This window comes from Hemitrygon akajei, chromosome 13 (assembly GCF_048418815.1).
Source record: "Hemitrygon akajei chromosome 13, sHemAka1.3, whole genome shotgun sequence".
Lineage (NCBI taxonomy): Eukaryota > Metazoa > Chordata > Chondrichthyes > Myliobatiformes > Dasyatidae > Hemitrygon > Hemitrygon akajei.
The window spans coordinates 51,681,426-51,702,278 of NC_133136.1; the positions used below are offsets into that span (position 1 = coordinate 51,681,426).

A 20,853-nucleotide genomic window follows, 5' to 3' on the forward strand; every position below is an offset into this window, starting at 1 on the left:
ACCACTAAGTTACCGTGGTGCCCTGATTTGTTCTGTTGGAAATAGCGTCACTATATTGGTTTAATTTAGACATACAGTTTGAGACAGCCAAAGAGACAGCAGCTTTACACCATTGAGCTAGTATGTACAGAAGTTACAATATGCCTTAGATAAATAGTGTCACTGTAACTGTTCAAGAAGGGATAGCATGATCACTATCTGTTAGCATTATCGAGTTGGCATTATTTTCTGCTTTTTTGTGTCTCCCTATTGTCATTCTAAATGGCTCTGTAAAGCAAACAGAGAAATAAATATCTTTGGCTAGGGTACAGAACTGGGGGTAGTGGACAGCTGTAGGTCATACAGACCCACATAACATTTATACCAGATTATTAGCCACTTAAAATATAATGTTTTCCCTTTATGAACCTTGCAGCCTAAATCTCCCACAACAATCTTATAAGAATATTGCTGAATAATTTCAATACATTCCTAAATGCTTGTTAAACACTTGGTCTGCGGTAAACTATTGAATGCATCATTTGAGATCTCATGACTGGAAAATTAACTATTGCAAGAAGCCCAAGATATAGGTGGCTGCACAGTCAAAACCCTGTCTCTGCATCCAGTTTTCTCCCACAGTCCACAGACACACTGGCTAGTAGGTTAATTGGTGATTGTAGATTTCAGTGACCAGAAGTGGATTTGGGTGCAATGGATCAGTAGATTCATCATTGTGAGGGGTGACTACCGGAGATCCTGGGAAGAGATCAGTAACTGGGCTCTGCAATCAGTCATCTAAGATGTGAAGCCAGCAGTAGAAAAGATTGCAAGCCTGGATTTTGATGAGGCAACATCATTAGGATACACTATATCCAGGAAAGGAGTGTAGACCTGAAACTTCACAGAGGCTGCTCATCCTGCTGAGTTACTTCAGTAGTCATTGGATCTGCTATTCATAACATAGTGCACTTCCACTGTTAGTTACTATCAGCATCAACAAATTAAATTGTGACAAAACAGATTTTTATCAGATGTAGCTTAAGAAAAGACTCCATCTGAAAGTCAAATTGACTGGTAGATAAGGTTTTTTTAAAGAAATAATTATACTAAAGTTAACATTCTAGAATTGAAATATTGTTGACGCACGTTATTGACTTCTTCATTTAATGACAGGCACTTGGCAGTAGAAAGCCTGAGTTTCACTGGCAAGGAAGTCCAAGGCAAGTGGAAATTGAGTTTCTACTGCATTATTAGCAGTCAGATGAAAGTAAGGTGCTCTTCAATGAATATAACCAAGCATGTACTATACAGGTTCACACATAGATATCCTTGTTTTCTCCACATTTTCCCCCACTCTCATATTCTCATTCACTTTCCTCCCACCACTGACACTCACTATCTTACCATTAATATTATTAACATTATTCTTAGTTCTCATAGTCCTAATTGGCATTCATTCAGTGTTCTCCAGCTTCCTCCTAGGCACCTTCAGATTCCCATCCTCTAGTTCTTTCATCCATCTCCCTTTCTCTTGCACTTTGCCACTTGACTCTTTCTTTCTTCCTTGCAACAGGCGTCCTTCCCACTGTCTTTCCTTTGGCCCTCAACATTCACCCAATCTTCACCTTCCCTCCCACTACTTCACCAACCTCTAACTTTGCCCTGCGCACTCTCTTAGTTTTCCCAAGTTGAAGGAAATCAAATACGTTTCAGTGCAATTTGATGGGCATGAGATGGCCAGCTCAAAGTACATATAAGGAGTTGTACCTACTTCATATATGCAAACGGAAAGAGGAAAACCAAAACTGAAGAAAAGCACCATAATTCTTGGAATGGAATTTACTGTTAAGAATAAGCTAGTATGGTGCCTCACTGGCCCCTCTTGTAGGATAAGTGAATGCCTCATGACCCTTCAGATTGTATGTGGAATCAGTAACTGTCAGTCATCAGTGTCTGATTAGAAGCTCTTTGTAGATTTCTAAAGAAGTCCAACCTTGAAAATATCACATAGGAGACAAACTCCTAGTTGATTAAAGTGCTAGTGTCAGCAAAGAAACAATATTTTAGTCACACGTGACTAGCAAGAAGAGAACATGAAGATGCTGGGTAAAGTGTTTTTTTACTATTCAGTACCTACCTTATCAAAACTCATGGCTACATCCACAATCCACACACTAGCACCTGTTAGATTATATCACCATCTGTGAGAGACTACAAGAATATCCATAAGTGCAGCACCATTACAGAGATCAATGACTGTTGTGCTGACAAGCTCCTAATTTGGTCTTCCGCCAAACAATGTTAACAACAAGAATATTGTCACAAGAGAAAAAAAAAACACTCAAAATCTTAAAAGACTCTGCAAAGCCAATTTTTCTTCAGATAGCACCTCACAAAACAATCCAACGACTCCTAGTCAACATCAGCTGCAATGTGTACACATCATCTGGATTGCTTAAGATTCATCATAATTAGCACCTCTGATGATATCTTGGCTTCTTTACTAGAAAGTGCTTGCACTTGTGTGAAGAAAATAGCTTGGACATTCAGTAGCTAATTTGCTGAAAATATAAGATGTTCTTGGGTTAGAAAATTCACCATGACTCAAGGGAAATGAAATAGATCTATGGAACTTCTCCTAGGGTGGGAAAAAAAGATCTTGGATACTACTGATGAAGTCTTAATACTTGGTAGAGAGGAACTTTAGTTGCAAACTCAAAACCACATCTCCTACATCTAGGAAGAGGAAAGCATGCCAAGGTATCACAGAGGTACTAGTGACTATCTTCAAGAAATGCATAAGTCAAATGTGATTGCATTGGTTCACAATCTGGGACATGCCCTCTTCTCATTATTATTATTAGGAAAGAGGTCCAGGACCTTTAAGATCCACACTCATTGTTTTAGGAATTACCTCTTCCACTCTGCCATCAGATTTCCGAAGAGTCCATGAATCAACGAGCACTAACTTGATGTTCCACTTTTGCACTATTTATTTATTTATCTATTTGCTCATTTATTTATTGCAAATGTTAGTACTTTTTATGTCTCACACTATACTGCTGCCATAAAACATCAAATTTAATGACATATGTCAGTGATAATAAACCTGGTTCTGGTTTATTGATTTATTGGTTTATTGGTTCTAAGTAAACTGGTTTATTGGTTCTAAATCTCATGTTAATAAATTAATAATCTCTTTGGTAGCTCCTTATGGAAGATCTGCTGAAATTTAAAACAGAGTTTAAGTTAACTTTCTCTTAATCATTCTACCCGGAACAATTTCAAAAATCTCTAATGATTTGTTAACCAGTTTAACTCTTTCATAATTCCATATTAAGATCTCTAAATGTTATTATTATTTTTAAGTATCTTCCTATCAGGCTAATTGGTCTGTAATCCACCATCTTCTTACTCCCTTCTTTTATAAATACCATGATTACATGTTACATTTTAATCTGTGGAACTATACCAGAAGTATGTGGAATTTTGAAAGAAAATAATGAGTGTGTACACTATCTACAAAGTTATCTCATTCAAAAGATTGAGATTTGAATGATAGATTATAGAGTCATAGAGTCATACTACACAGAAACAGGCTCCTGTGCGCATAACATACATGTTGACCATCAAGTACTATACTCTAATTCTATTTTACCAACAATTGGTCCAAACCTTCTGCGCCTGGGCAATTCCAGTGCTCATCTCAAAACCAAGATATGCTGTGAGAGTATCATATCAATGCATTAGAACTCTTTTGATCATAACCACTAGAAAACAAGCTAAGTATTTCAATGAATTTTCAAAACTAGTACCCCATATGACCAGTTTAATGTACTTATCCTATAAATAGTAATGTTCAAAGTTCAAAGTAAACTTACTTTGAAATATTAGAGAAATGTTCCATAATTCCAAAATGATAACCATAAATTAGAAATAATATTTTTCAAGTGTAAAGCACTTACCACTTGTCCATTTTGTGGGTTTTTATGAGCATATGGAGGACCACGAATGTGATTCCACATTTGTCCAGAAGTCATAGCAAATACCACACACTATGGAAAGATCAGAAGGCATGTTTTAGACCTTATAATTGACACATTCATTTCACAAAATTATATCCTACTTTCTAACCATAATGAAAGTGGCAAAGTCTTAAGCTTCACAAACAAGACAAAATCTGCATATGTTAGAGTTCCAAAGCAATACACACAAAATGCTGGTGGAACTCAGCAGGCCAGGCAGCACATACGGAAATGAATAAACAGTCAGCGTTTCTGACTGAGACCCTTCTTCAGAACAGGAAATGAAGGGGAGAGGTCAGTGTAAGAAGGTGGAAGGAGGGAAGGTCAAAGTGGGAGGTGACTGGTGAAACTGGGAGGGGGAAGGGGGTGAAGTAAAGAGCTGGAAAGTTGATCATGGAAAAGATAAAGGATTGGAGAAGGGGGAACCTGGCAAGAGATGATAGAAGTCCATAGAAGAAAGGGAGGAGTACCAGAGGGAGGTGATGGTCAGGTAAAGCGATAAAGTGAGAGAAGGAAACAGGAATGGGGAATGGTGAGGGAGAGGGGGGAGCAACTACTGGAAGTTCAATAAATCGATGCTCATGCCATCAGGTTGGAGGCTATCCAGACGGAATACAAGGTGTTGCTCCTCCAACCTGAGTGTAGCCTCATTACGGCAGTAGAGGAAGACATGGATTGACATGTCAGAATGGGAATGGAAAGTGAAAACGAAATGAGTGGCTACAGGCAGATCCCACTTTCTTTTGCAGGTGGAGCGTAGGTAATCAACGAAGCAGTCTCCCAATCTACGTCGAGTCTCACCAATATACAGGAGTACCAGATAAAGTAGATAACCCCAAAAGACTACCAGGTGAAGTGTTGCCTCATCTGGAAGAACTGTTTGGGGCCCTGAATGGTAGTTAGAGAGGAAGTGTAGGAGCAAGTGTGGCACTTGTTCCACTTGCAAGGATAAATACCAGGAGGGAGATCAGCGGGGAGGGACAAGTGGGCAAGGAAATTGCATATGGAGCGATTCCTGTGGAAAGCAAAAGGTGTGGGGGGGGTTTTCCTGTTGCAGATGACAGAAGTTACAGAGAAGTACGTGCTGGATGCGGAGGCTAATGAGGTAGTAAGTGAGAACAAGAGAAACCCTACCCCTAGTGGGGTAGCGAGAGGATAGGGTCAGGGCAGATGTGTGTGAAATGGAAGAGATGCAGATGAGAGCAGCATTGATGGCAGAGGAAGGGAGATCTCATTAGCCTTGGGATAAAAAGCCTGATCCTGAGAGCAGGTGCAGCAGAGACGAAGGAACTGAGAGAAGGGGATGGCACTTTTACAAGTGACAGGGTGGGAACAGGTTTAGGCTAGGTAGCTGTGAAAATCAGAGGGCTTATAAAAGATAGCAGTAGATAGACCGTCTCCAGAGATGGAAGCAGAGAGATTGAGAAAAGGGAGGGAGCTGTCGTAAATGGACCAAGTAAATTTGAGGACAGGGTAGAAGTTGGAGGCAAAGTTAATGAAGTTGATGAGCTCAGCATAGGTACAGGAAGCAGCACCAATGCAGTCATCGATGTAGCGTTGGGGAGCGATACCAGTATAGGCTTGGAACATAGACTGTTCCGTGTAACCGACAAAAAGGCAGGCATATCTGGGACCCGTGCGAGTGCCCATGGTTACACCTTTTGTTTGGAGAAAGTGGAGGGAGCTAAAGGAGAAATTATTGAGAGTGAGGACCAGTTCTGCCAGATGGAGGAGAGCAGTGGTGGAGAGAAACTGGCTGTCCTGAAAGAAGCGGAGAGCTTTAAGGCCTTCCTGATAGGGGATAGAGGTGTATAGGGACTGGACATTCATAAGGAAAATGAGGTGAGTGGGGCCTGGATGCTTGAAGTCATTAAAAAGATCAAGACCGTGAGAAGTAATATAGATGTAGGTAGGAAGAGACTGAACCAGCGGCAATAAAAGAGTCGAGGTATGCAGATATAAGTTCAGTGGGGCAGGAACAAGCAGAAAAATGGGTCTACCTGGACAGGCAGTGCTCTTTAGTGGGGTCCTGATCAAGGGGTAAGTAAGAAGAGGTTCTGGGAGCTGTTGTCTGATCTCAGCAAGGTGGAGGTCGGTCCAGCAGACTACTACTGCACCCCCCTTATCAGTGGGTTTAATGGCGAAGTTAGGATTGATGCTGAGAGAGTGGAGAGCAACGCGTTCAGAAGGAGTGAGGACAGAATTGGAGAGAGGAATGTTAAAATCGAGACAGTTGATGTTAGCAGTTAGCAATAAGAAAATGCAGAGCAGACAGAAGACAAAAGTGAGGTGTCCAGGAAGGAGGAGGGCTGAAGAGAAGGGGTCATCGGTGTGGGCGAGAGAGTCCTTGCTATAGAAATAGGCAGAGACAGAGGTGGTGGAAAAAGAGCTCAGTGTCATGGCAGGTGCAGAACTCTCTGAGGTGCAGGCGCAAGGGGACAAAGATGAGGCCCTTACTGAGGATTGAATGTTCTGCCTCAGAGAGGGGAAAGTCAATGCGAATTGGGAAGAACCAGCACAGATGAGAGCTGGTATCAGAGGGGGGAAGATGGCTGGTAGTGTCTTAAGCTTAATTCAGCCTCAGGAAACAAGTCAAATTCGTTACATAGTCATAGAAAAGGACAGCATAGAAATAGACTGTTTGACCCATCTAGTCCATGCCAAAACTATTTAAACTGCCTACCGCCCTTGACCTGCACCAGGACCATAACCCTCCATTCCCCTATCAACCATGTACCTATCCAAACTTCTCTTAAACATTGAAATTGAGCTTGCATGTACCAGTTGCGGTGGCAGCTTGTTCCACATGTTCACAACCCTTTGTGTGCAGAAGTTTCCCCTCATGTTCCCCTTAAACTTTTCACTTTTCGCCCTTAACCCATGACCTTGAGTTGTAGTCCCAACCAACCTCAGTGGAAAAGACTGCTTGTATTTACCCTATCTATAACTCCCCTCATAATTTTTGTATACCTCTATCAAATCTTCTCTCAATCTTCTACATTCTAAAGAATACAATTGTAACCTATTCAATCTTTCCTTATAACTCAGGTCCTCCAGTACCAGCAAAATCTTTGTAAGTTTTCTCTGTGCTCTTTCAACCTTATTTACATCTTGCCTGTAGGTAGGTGACCAAAACCGCACACAATACTCTAACTGGACCTCACCAATATTTTATACAAGTTCTACATAACATTCCATCTCCTGTACTGAATACTTCGATCTATGAAAGGCCAATGTGCCAAAAGGTTTCTTTACAACTCTATCTAACTGCGATACCAGTTTCAATGAATTATAGACCTGTATTCCCAGATCCCTTTGTTCAACAGCATTCCTCAGTGCCCTACCGTTCACTGTGTAAGACCTACCCTGGTTGGTCCTACTGAAGTGCAACCTGTCTGCATTATATTCCATCTGCCATTGTTCCAGGTGGTCCAGGTCCCGCTGCAGGGTGTGTTAGCCTTCCTGACTGTTCACTATACTCCCAATCTTGGTGTCATTGGCAAATTTGCTGATCCAGTTCACCATATTATCATCCAGATCGTTGATACAGAAGACAAACAACAAAGGACCTAGCATTGATCCATGCAGCACTCTACTAGTCACAGGCCTCCAGTCAGAGAGGCAACCATCTACTATCACTCTCTGGCCTCTCCCACAAAGCCAATATCTAATCCAATTTACAAATTGATAAAAAAAAGTGTTCATAGTCTTCTAAACTCCAAGGAATACAGGCTCAAAATAGCTAGTCTCTCTTGATAGGACAACACCGTTATCTCAGGAGTTAGTCTGCTTAATTATTTTATTTTCCAATGTTGCAATACTATTTTTGAGATAATGGGATCAAAACCATATCCTGTTTTCCAGGTGAAACTTCACCAACATCCTATAACTCCAAACCCTTTGCAATGATGGCCGAATGGTGTTTGCCTTCTTAACTACTTGTAGGACCTGCCTGGCATCTTTTTGTGATTCATGCATCAGAACACTGAGATCCCACTGCACTTCTGTCCTCCTCCATTTAGATAATAATCTTCCTTTTAATTTCGCTTAATGAAGTGCATGACCTAACATAATTGGGAGAAATGTACATTGTTCACAACCACTGACATATTGATAATGAGTTGGAGCTTCACTTTAAGAGGCTGGTTTGATGTGATGACATTATTACATAAAGAGTTTTAAAGTGCTTTTGTGGTTAAGTTTTGAAGTTCAATAAAATGTGTTATAGGTTTCATTAAACAAAAAATGTCTCACTTTGTTTTATTTAAAACCTATATTGGTGACCCTGATGCTCTAGAATGACTCCAGAACTATTGAACATGTTGGCCAACACATTCACATTGAAACTGCCAGAGGCTTGGGAGCAAAATGCCATTGCTTGGTTTGTATAAGCCGAAGCCCAATTTGTAGCACATTAGGACATCAGAGATTTGTGAACACCATGGGTTCCAGCTGCCGGCGATGACTACTATTCATTATGGACAACCTTTCAGGGTTGACGCTTCCTGTGTAACATGGGTGCTCAAGTGAGTGTGCTGCCAGCATCGCCTATTGATGAGAAGGCAAAAAGCGACAAAACCTCACTGGAGGCCACCCATGCCAGCGGGATCCAGACTTGCGGGACATGACAGGTGACTCTCTGCTTCAGTGGGCATGTTATACACGGGACTTTGTACTGGCTAAAGGGTCTAGACCTCTACTCGGCGCAAATTTTCAGTCTGCTCAGAAACCATTTGTGGATGTTAAGAACTGCTGGCTTGTGGATGTCCAGGACTTTGGGTTGTTACCATGTTCCCCCAGTAAGATCCCCACAATGACTCTGTCAAGCACATACACCACCATATGTGAGTTAACTCAACTGCTGGGTGAGTTCCCAAACCTCACCAAGCCCACATTCTCCACTACAGTAACAAAACATGGGGTTGAGTACCACATTCCCACAAATGGCCTGTCAGTCCATCCCTGCGCATGTAGACTGGACCTTGAAAAGCTGGCAACTACGAAGGTTGAGTTTGCCAACATAGAATGCCTCGGCATTATATGCTGGTTGAATAGTCCCTGGACTGGGCTTCACCCCTCCATATGGTCCGTAAGTGCGTTGATGATTACTGACACGTTAATGAGTCCACCACCCCCGATCATTACCTGGTCACATCCAGGACTTTTCAACGTGTTTAGCCAGAAAGTTAATTTTTTTTTTCAAATTTGATCTAGTTAGGGGCTATCATCAGATGCTTGTGTGCTCGGAGGACATTCCCAAAACAGTTGTGATAACCCCGTTCCACTTTTTTGAGTTTCTGCATATGCCGTTTGGAATGAAAAATGCAGCACAGACTTTCCAGCGGCTGATGGACTCTGTGTTAAAAGACTTGAGATTTTCTTTTAGCTTACCTAGATGGCATACATGTTGCAAGTGCATCCAAATCTGAACACGTATCTCATCTCCTCACACTTTTCGAGCACTTAAGCCAACAGGGTTGATCACCAACCCTGCTAAATGCCAGCTTGCATTGTCAACCATTTACTTTCTCAGCTATCACATCTCCACAGAAAGTGTGAAACCCCTCCCATCAAAAGTAGGCACTATTATGGATTTCCCACTACCCTGCACTACAAAAACTCCACAAGAGTTTTTTGGTATGGTAAATTTCAATCACTACTTCATTCCACAAGTTGGTTAACTTATGCTACCCTTGTATAATGTGCTTAAAGGTCAAGTGCTTGAGTGGACATGACCAGGGGATTTGATAAGCTCTTTCTAAATCGACCCTACTGGTGCACCTGCTCCCCAACACACTCATAGCCATTACTACTGACACCTCAGACTATGCTGTGTGTGCTGTGCACTAACAGTTAGCTGAAGGTGAGTGACAGACACTCGCCTTCTTCAACCAGGAGATCCGCACCACCTCCACACCCCCGAGAGGAAGTACAGCCCACGTGACCATGAGCTTTTTGGTCTCTATCTAGCTGTCTGACGTTTTGTTTTCTTCTAGTTGGTTGCCATTTCACAGTGTTCCTTAACCACAAACCCCTCATGCATGCGATGGCCTAAATATCAGACCCTTAGTCTGCATGGCAGCAACACCACTTGGCCTACATATTCAAGTTCACAACTGACATACAACATATCAAGGGTGAAAATAATGCCATGGTTGATTGCCTCTCAAGGCCAGCCATTGAAGCCACACACATAGGGGTTGACTATTCCAGAATGGCTGCCGACCAAGTTTCTGACCAAGAGGTCCGGGCTTACTGAACAGCAGATTTGGGCCTGCGTTTGGCTGATATTAAGCTCAGGGAAGCTGTGATTTATCTCAACCGCTCACCTTCGCCCCATTGTGTCCGCAAACTGGAACCTGACTGCTCTCGACTCCATATCTGGCCTCTTGAATCTGGGCCAGAAGGCCTCATAGAAATTGGCTGCACTAACATTTGTATGAGATGGCCGCAGAAAAAAACATGCATGATTGGAGTCCAGCCTGTGTGGAGTACCAGTGGGCAAAAATTAACTGTCATGTTCAGGTGCCATTGCCACCTCTTGAGGTCCCTAGGTGACGGTTTGACCATGTCAATGTGGACATTTTTGGTCCTCTTCCCCACCCTCCACATCATTTCATCCACCTCCTTACCATGGTGGACTGTCCCACCAGGTGGCCAGAAGTCACCCCTCTAGCATCAACAAAAGCTGCAGACCTGGCTCGGACATTCATCAGCACTTGGGTTGATATTTCCTCTGACTGCGGTCCCCAATTCATTTCAGACCACTGGGCTTCAATGGCCCGGAACCTGGGTGTTAGGCTACATCACAACACAGCGTATCACTCGCAGTCCAATGACCTATGTGAGCAGTTTCACTGCTCCTTAAAGGTTGCTCTCTTGTCTTCTGTGACTGATGAATGTTGGCATGATCATCTCCCATGGGTCATGCTGTGGTTCAGGGCTACTCCAAACAAGGGCCTGCAGTCGTCTGTGGCTGAGTTGGTATACAGACAACCTTTACGAATGCCAGGTGATTTCATTCCTGACACCACAACCTCCTGGTCAGCCTCTCAGCAGCGTTCCACCCTCCTCAGTAAATTCAATTCCTTTTCACCGATTTCTACCTCCCATCGTGGCATACAGCACTCTTGGGTTCCTACTGACCTAATTCTTCCTCATTTGTTTTCATCCACCAATATGCACATCAACAGCCCCTTATGCCCTCTTATATTGCCCAATTCTGCATTTTGGAAAGGGGAGAAGAGACTTTTATCCTAGAGAAGAGGGGGTAAACCTGAACATATTTTGATAGATCGCCTTAAACTGGCCCACCAAGATTTGGAGTATTCCGCTGTCATAGCCCCTGGCACCACAACATGATTACGAGCGTGTCAATGCACCTCTGGATGAGCCAGAAGCATCTGCACTTTGTCCACCCATGGAATATAGGACCCGAGCTGGGCAACTCGTCTGAGCTTCAGCCAGGCTCACATCACAATGCTGGTTATAGTGAATTCTGAAATTCTTAGCCGGGGGGTGGGGGGGGGGTGTGGTGGTACTGCCTGTGTAGGGGATGTAATTGGGAGAAATGTACATAATTCACAACCACTGAAATGGAGTTGGGGTTTTACTTTAAGAGACTGGTCTGATGTGATGATGTTATTATGTAAAGATTTCTAGCGCACTTTTGTGTTTAGGTTTTGGAGTTCAATAAAATGTGTTATAGGCTTTATTAAACGTAAAATGCCTCACTTCATTTTATTTGCAAAAACCTACAACCTCACACTTCTGAATATTAAACCTCATTTGTTGTTCCTTGACCTATTCACTCAGTCTATCTACATCTTGTAGAATCACTGTATCCTTATTACAACATGCCCTTACAACTATTCTTTCATCAATTATTAAAATAGTTCCAGGGATGAAGACACTTTATTGAATAGATAAACTGGAGAAGCTGTTGTTGCAAGAGATCTTGATAAAAGTAAATTCATGAAGGGTTCAGACAGAGAAGAGAGGGTCTGTTCCTATTGACTAAAGAGAGGAGAGCCAATAGACGTAAGAATGAATACAAACGGTAAAGGAAAGAACAGCTACAGGAAGAAATCATTTATGTAACTCATGACTGAGGTCTGGAATGCACTGCATGAGATTGTGGTGAAAACATTCATGCAGCATTCTCAAAGGAGCTGGTGTGATATCTGAAAGGAATGAATGAATGACATTTTATTTTTCGGTCAGTACACTTTTATGCAGCACCATAAAAGTGGAGTAGAAAATTGTTCTAACACAAAACTAACTTCATGATATTACAATCATCAGTCAAAATATGTGATTCTTTGACTGATGTTTGAATTTTAAATAATAAGCACATGTGGCTAACTAGGCTTTGAGTTTTATAAACAAATGTTATCAACGTGAAACACTAACTTTGCTCTTTGCTCTCATCAGAGATATTGCCTGATCTGCTGATTATCTCGTATTTATTGTTTTTATTCATCTCAAAAAGCACTTTAAATGCTAGTTTTGATATGCTCAGTCAGGTTTCAATCAAAAACATGTTGTAGAAAAACACCTCTCAAATTACAGGCTCCACAATTAACTAAAAATAACATCCTTGTTAAAGAAGATGCTCATAATATAAAATACTTTAACTGCCCTGTGGTCTCAATTTGGAAAAAAATATGGTGTAAATTGGAATCTGAGAGATGGTATTGAGGAGTCATAAAAGACCTTAAGTGAAAAGGACAACAGCCATTCTTGAGAATTTAAAGTATGCTTCCCTCAATTCTGTCAATTATATTAGTTCTGTTTCTTTGACAGTTTCAAATGCTCTTAAATTTAACTTTCATCTGTCTCATTCTCTGAATTTTTATCCTTTTTAACTTAAAAGAACTAACTCCTAACTTCATTCCATTGTGAGAGTAGAGCCAAAGGTACTGCACTCTTGTACCAGTGTGATACTTTCTGATTACCTTGCACCTTTGAATGAAGTCTTATGCAGACAAGTTAAGATAATCTTTGTGTCCAACCTCACAAAAATTACCATTGTTTATACTGTCCTTTGTATGATTGGTTCTAACTTTGCCATCAATTAAAAGCAACTGCGTATCATCTTTATTGACATCTTGCTATTTCCTCATTCTAAAATTTTAGCTCATACTTTTTAAAAGCTTCATATATAATCTCTTGAAACTGGACATGCAAACTGGGTCCAGAAAAATAGGATGAAGGAAGAAAAGGGCCTAAGGAAGTAAATTAATTTAAAAAAAGAACTTTTGTTGACTGATAGCTGGCAGTTTGATGGGGGCTGTCAGGAAATCTCTGTCAAGCACAGCCTACCAAAACAGTCCACTGAATCCAGCAGTGCAGCAGTGACTCCCTGAGGATTGTCAACTTTATACAAGGGTGCACTTAAATTGGCATGTCTGTCCCATTAAATAATATATTGTACATACAAATATTTGTTTAAACTTTAAAATATTTTACATTTTTAAAATGATTTAAATCTTCTTCAATAATTTTTAAAGATCTATTAGACATTTAAGATTACATTAAAAAGCCTTTGACAGACAGTGAACTGTATTGAGGCCTATAAATTTTTCATACAATTGCTGGTGCGGACTCAGATTGTTTAGCCTTCTGAATGGGAATATTTAAGTGCAGTCAGCTGATTACAGCAGTTGGCAATTCAGGTCTGGTATGATTTGGTCAACATCTCATCTAGGGGGCAAGGATGAATATTGGTCCTCCTCCAGGCCTCACCAGAAAAGCTTTGACTTTTCCTGCCCTCTCGCAACAACAACCCTTCTCCATAAATGACAGACTTCTAGTACCTAGAATTTTTGCACCTTCCATGCAGAATCAATTTACTAGCCAACTATCACTTTCCAAATGGACAGCTCAACTTGGGCACGAAGATGAGGTGCATAAATTAACGAAAAAATGTCATCTCTAAGGCAGGTCATTTTAATTCCCATATTTCTCATATTTTCTTATGGCAAAGAATAAGCCTATTTGGGCTATTTTGCTTGTGTCAGGTCTAAGAACAACTTGCCAATCAACGTAAACCAGTCAAATGTTGGAGAGCACACTTTCAGAGGTCAAATTCTGTTACGACATATCTTAAGAGCATTGATGTACAGAGGGATCTTGGGATACAAGTCCATAACTGCATGAAAATGGAACAGATGGTGAGGGAAGTGAAAATTGTGCTTGATATGCTTGTCTTCATAGGCCAATATATTGAGTATAAGAACTGAAATTCCATGTTGCAGTGTGGTACAAACGATTAGTTAGATCACAATGACAGTACTGTGTATATTTCTGGTCACCACACTATATGAAAGGTGTTTGCAATTGAGAACACATAAAAGAGATTCATTAGATACTCTGGAATGGAGGGCTATAATAATGAGAGATTGGATAACCTCAAAGTTCAAAGTAAAATGATCAAGCTATACATGTTACCATACACTATCTTGATATTCATTTTCTTGCAGGCATTTACAAGAAAATAAATAAAGACTAATAAATAACTTGTGTGCAAAAGAAGACAAAATGTGCAAATAAGTTGTAAAAAGTCTTTGAAAGCAAGTCTGTAGGTCACAGAATCAGTTCAGATGATGATGATTGAAGTTAGCGACTATTTCAGGAGCCTGATGGTGGTAGGGTAATAACTGTTCCTGATTCTTTCTTTGGTCTTTTCTGTTCCTGGGCATTGGTGTTTACTTGCTAGGCCATAATGTCACCATTTGCATCTATAGAAGTTTGTTCAGGTTTTTGGTGACATTCCAAATCTATTCAAACTTCCAAGAAAATAGTGATGCTTTATTTACGTGATAGTCCCAGGACAAATCCTGACAAATGCTGACAAAAAATTATAGCCACTAACTCTTCACATCTGTTCCTTCAATGACTCTGGATTTGTTTTCACTGAAATGTTGAAAGATGAGGGTCACAGATAAGATTGATAGACCTTTTTTACCAGAGCAGAAGAGGGCTACAACCAGAGGATACAGATTTAAAATGAGAAGGGCGGTTTAAAAGAGATCCGAGGGCTACGTTTTTACCACATAGTGTGGTAAATATCTGCAACAAGCTGCCAGAGTGCATAGTGGAAGCAGATATAATTACAAAATTTGAAAAGTGTTTGAACAGTTCATTGGATAGAAAAGGCATAGAGGGCTACAGGCTGAGGTTGAGAAAATGGGAATGACATAGATAGACAAAACTGATGGCATGAATGAGGTGTAACCTATCCTCTCTCACTTGATCTTTAATTTCCCCAATTCTCCTACAGCCTACCTAAATAAGAATATATTTTTTTAATTGCCTGTTTCTCATTTCAAGATTAGAATCAGACGTGAAAACAAAATCAGAAGCAAAGATGTATAAGATGATGAGAGACATTGATCGTGTGGATAGTCAGAGGCTTTTTCCCAGGGCTGAAATGGCTAACACGTGAGTACAGAGTTTTAAGGAGCTTAGAAGTAGGTACAGAGGAGATGTCAGGGGTAAGTCTTTTACGTAGACAGTGGTGAGTGCGTGGAATGGGCTGCTGGCAACGGTGATGAAGCGGATACAATAGGGTCTTTTAAGAAACTCCTGGATAGGTACATGGAGCTAAGAAAAATAGAGGGCTATGGGTAACCCTAGGTAATTTCTAAAATAAGTACATGTTCGGCACAGCATTGTGGGCTGAAGGACCTGTATTGTGCTGTAGGTTTTCTATGTTTCTTTGTACTCTAATAGCAATGAAAAATCTAACCAAATTATTATGACATATTTAATACCAAATAAAACTCACTTCATCCAAATGTGAATATATTATGTTAAATTCAGTGAATTTTTGCTCATGGTCAATTTCTAAAACAGACATTTGCTACAATGAGTATCAATCAAGGCATAAACCTGCTCAGACTCTGACTAATACGCAACCCTGTGTGAAGGGTGGCTGTTGCAATAGCAATATCAGGGTAAAAAATAAGGAAATGTTTTGTATTTGTGAGAGGATGTGATTTTCAGAGACAAATTCAAAAATAGCCCAGTGGAACCCTTTCCACACATCCCCTCTGTTTCCCAGACTGCTGTTTTCTCCTCTATCACTTCAAAAAAGAACAGAGTTCCAGTGGTCCTCACTTTTGTAGAATACAACCTTTCCTACCACCATCCAGAGACATAAATAGTCCTTCCAGGTAGGGCAAAGATTCACATGCAGTTCCTCCACCAACTTTATCTATTGCATTTGGTGCTATTGTACACCAGAGAGATGAAGAGCAGATGAAACAAGCAGTCTGTCAAGCACCTGCTCTCTGCAACTATCCCAAGCTCCCACTCACATGCCATTTCAACACCTCTTCTCATTCAAACACCCATCTCTTATTGGTCTTTTCCATAGCCAGGTTGAGGCACAATGCAAACTTTAATAACAGCACATCATATTCCTTCAGGTCATTTTCAGCTAACCCAGAGTTTTTCTCTTTCTTTCTCCTTCTGATCTATTCCTGATTCTCCCATTTCTACTCTCTCTCACATACCCCCACTTAATTCCTCAACATCCATTCTTGTCCTCTATACCTTCTGATTCCACCCACTACCTACAGATTTAGCCCATAGGACTCGCCTCCCCATCTGGTTCTGTACGTTCTTCATTTCACCCTTAATGAAGTACATTAATTATCAAGTACATTTATTATCGAAGAATGTATAAATTATACAAGCTAGAGATTTGCTTGCTCACAGGTAGCCACAAAGCAAGAAACCTGAAAGAACCCAATTTAAAGACAATAAGGAATAAAAATTTAAAAAAAACACCAACACTTGACGTGCAAGAGAAAAAAATACAAATCATGCAAACAATTGAAGTGAACAACATTCTGAATGAAGAATGAGTCCTCAGGTCCAAACCCTGGAGCAGCTTGGAGTAGGCCCAAACCCTCGCTTATAAGCTTATCAAATTAGTGGGCACAGAACACAGCAGCCAGGGCATCTTCATAGCCTCAGCAGCATAGAGAAGACCATTGCGGAGAATGAGTAAAATTGGCACTCATCCAAACTGACGTCCTGTCTTTTCAGTCTATCTGAGCTGGCCTTTAACTTGACCCAATGACAGAAGAGCTTCCATACCTTGGAGAGAGGAGTGATCATCACAAAGAACAGGAAAAATTGACTCTCGTCTCCAATATGCGCCAGTGTTTAAATTGTCTAAACAGCATATTGTATCTCACACTAGGGCCCATGTCCCACTGCTACAAAAGGCCCTGGGCCTGGACCACGCAGCCCTGTGAGTCACTCCAGGCCCAGATTCCAATGCCCAGCTCAAAACCACTCTCAAACTCTTCAGATCAACCGGGCACCCAGAGCGATCCAACCTTGCATCTGGGCCAGTTGTGCAAGCATCAAGATCGAATCTCCTCTGCCCGGTCCTTGACTTCTCCTTGCAGTGCCCAGAGCGATTCAATCTTGCTCCTGGGCCAGCTGTATGGGGATTGGATCTCCAGCTGTATCAATTTATCTCCCAAACTCAACTCGCCATTGCTTGCCTCTTCACTGTTTGTGGCAATAATTTAGTGCAATATACCTCAGAAAAAGTATTTTTAGTTGGATTTCTTAGCTTTTTGACTACCAGGAAGCTGTTGCACATGTTCTGCTGCAGCATCTTAACTGTAATCAATGCCCATTTTCACTTTCTTTAACTCATCAAATTCTAACTAGTAGTCATTGTGTCCCTGCTTATCAGTTCCCAGCCTCTTTCTACATCTTCACCCTCCTCTTTATTCGCTGTCTATTTGCATCTAACACAGACCCACCTCTGTACCCCATCTCTACTGCTCTTTCTCCTCCACCTAGCTTTTTACCATCATTGTTGCTCACCTATCAGCTAGCAGCTGCTGATTCAGTGTCAGCCATCTGTTTCCCCTCTCCTCTTTATACAAGTCATCGTGCCACTCTACTCTCAGTCCTGATATAGGGCATCCACCTGAAACATCAGCAATTCCTCTCTCCCCATGGATGCTGCCCACTGAGTCCCTCCAGCAGCTTCTTTTTCCCACAAAAATAATTGATGAGATCCTAAAAAATGAAGCACTGTCACCATTAACAAAACTTTCATAAACAGTTGTAATTAATTAAACAATATCAAGGTAATTTGAATACATACCAGAGCAGCCATGGCCCAACCGGTTTTGTTATAGATAAATTCCAGATTATTTCTCCGCAAATACAACAGTCCTCCTACGAGTGAAACAAGGAGAGCCAAGGCAATGGTGCCTGAATAGTTAGGAGGTCTAAACACACGAATCTGTAAAACAAATAAATATATCCCCAAATCAAACTGTCATTTATCTTGCTGTTTATGTTAAATGCAATTGATATAACTAGAGGGTGACACAGTGGTGCAGCTAGTAGAGCTACTGTCTCACAGCTGTAGTGATCCAGATTTACTGTAAAACTATTTGTCTAGAGTCTGTACATTCTCTCTATGACTATGTGGGTTTCCTCTGGGTTCTTCATCTTTTCCCACATCCCAAAAGTGTGCAGACTGGTAAGTTACAATTGGCCATTGTTGGTAGATTGCTTCTAGTTTGTAAGTGAATTATAGTATTTGGTACAGAATGTGGGATGAACAGAATGGTGTCAGGGTAGGATTAGAGGAAACATAGTTCACCAAAGGCTAGCACAAACTCAGTGGCACAAAGGGCCTGTTTCTGTGCTTCTCTGTGGTGCTATGATTCTATGGAAGTACAATTTAGAATGCAGGTTCCTGAAAAGATCACGAATGTAAGTTTGTATATTGCAGATATCAACAAGGTACACCAGCTGTTCCAATTCTAATTTTATTTTGAAGTTTTGAAATCTATGGAAGCTCTTTTGACAATTGGTATCTGACTTAGGAACATCCAAAGTGTATTGTGCACCTTTAAAAAAAGTAAAATAACTGCAGGTATTAGACACTTAAAATAATAGAAAATGATGGAAACACATAGTAAGTCAGGGAGTATCTGCTGAATGACATTTGATGAAGCCTCTTCAACATGAAAATTAACTCTGTAATTCTTCCCATCGATGCTGCCTGACCTAATAAAATGTTTCCAGTACTTTCTGCTTATTTTCTGAAAAGGACCTTGTTTCTGGTGTATTTTCCCCATGGGATCAAATTAATCTGACCATATTACTTCCAATATTCTACTGCAAACTTTTTATGTCAGAATACTGGCAAGATTTGAAGACAGAAATTAATCTTAGTCCCTTGTGTCAGAGAATTGTAGCTATGAATGAATGTTGTTTACTAATCTGAGAAAAAAATTGACTCCACAATAGAGCTGTATATATATATATCTAGCACTTCAAAGAACAAGAATGACTTTTCACCCATTCTGTTTAAAACCCAACTTTACATTTACACATGTTAGTATACAAATGATTCCATATTCAAATAATGCTGCATTAGGTCAACAGAGAAATAAAAATTATTGAACCTACCAAATATTGTCATGTTAAGATGATAAGCAAGAAAACAAGCATTGTAAAAAAATCAGCAGTTGTAGAAGTTCACATTAATTAACAACATTGAAAGTGAAGCAAGAATACTGTTAGAATAAATCCAATGTAACTGTTAATATTTCCAAGAACTTACATGGACATCAGTTCGGTCAGCAATCCACTTTGCAAGCTGTTCAGCTGCAAATCCAATTCGCTGGAGATCAAAGGTGTCAGCTCTCTTGGGTTTGCCTTTTGGTGGAAAATGCATGAATGTGGGAGCAGAGTTCATATTTAACTGCAAAACCAAGCAAATATTGCCTGAAGATGTTAATTCAATTTCCATAATATTGTGCATAAAACATTTATTTAATTTTAAGCTTATATTTTTTATTTATTTTATAAAATATGAGTATTGGTTACAACACTAGTAGTTATTGTCTAGTTGTTCTAAATAAGTTATTCCTCTAAATCCACTTTTATTTTCCTTTTTTATTCTTGGCACAGTATTGAACTCAAAGTGAACAGAGCAATGTCCAACCTGCTCTCTCTTCTGGCTGGTATTAATAAGCTCTAGATCAATAGTGACTTAAGGAGATAATGGAGAATTGGACACCCCCTCTAAAATCTGAGTGCATAACTGAATTCAATATTTCTTCTATAGCCAAATTAGTGTCCCTTTATTTTGTCATAGAATTATAGAAAAGTACAGCACAGAAAAAGGACCTTTGGCCCATCTAGTCCATGCCAAACCATTTACCTAGTCCCATCGATCTGCACCTCGACCATAGTCATCCATACCCTTACTAATCATGTTCCTATCCAAACTTCTCTTAAACATTAAAATCAAGCTCACATGCACCACTTGCACTGGTAGCTCGTTCCACACTCTCACAACCATCTGAGTGAAGAAATTTCCCTTAAACCTTTCATCTTTCACCCTCAATCTATGACTCTAGTTGTAGTACTAGGTTTCATTGGAAAAAACCTGCTTGCATTTACCCTATCTATCCTGCTACTCATTTGAGATGAGGTGCATTTTCTTTAGCCAGAGAACAGTGGACTTATGGAATTCTTCTCCACAGGCAGCAGTGGAGGCCAAGGCTTTATGTATATTTAGGGCAGAGGTTGATAGATTCTTGATTGGTCAGGGCATGAAGGATTATGGGGAGAAGGCAGGAGATTGGGGCTGAGAAGAAAATTGGATCAGCTATGATGAAATGGCAGAACAGACTTGATTGGCTAAATGGCCTAATTTTGCTCCTATGTCTTATGTTTTTATGATCTTAACTCAGTTTTAGTCCTAACCCTTGGTGTTGTTTGTATGAAGTTTGCGCATTCTTCCTGTGATTGTCTGGGTTTCCTTCTGGTGCTCTGGTTTCCA

The 20,853-nt window shown here is 40.5% G+C and overlaps 1 protein-coding gene across 3 annotated transcripts in view; it reads right to left on the reverse strand.

Annotated features, from left to right (window-relative positions):
- tusc3 (tumor suppressor candidate 3) overlaps positions 1 to 20,853 on the reverse strand; it is a 383,950-nt gene that overhangs the window by 235,230 nt on the left and 127,867 nt on the right. For all 3 annotated transcript variants that reach the window (XM_073064598.1, XM_073064600.1, XM_073064597.1), the window contains exons 4-6: positions 19,627 to 19,767; positions 18,151 to 18,291; positions 3,948 to 4,037 (exon numbers count right to left, since the gene is read on the reverse strand). In XM_073064598.1, coding sequence (XP_072920699.1) covers positions 3,948 to 4,037; positions 18,151 to 18,291; positions 19,627 to 19,767 — 372 coding nt within the window. The remainder of the gene's footprint in view (positions 1 to 3,947; positions 4,038 to 18,150; positions 18,292 to 19,626; positions 19,768 to 20,853) is intronic.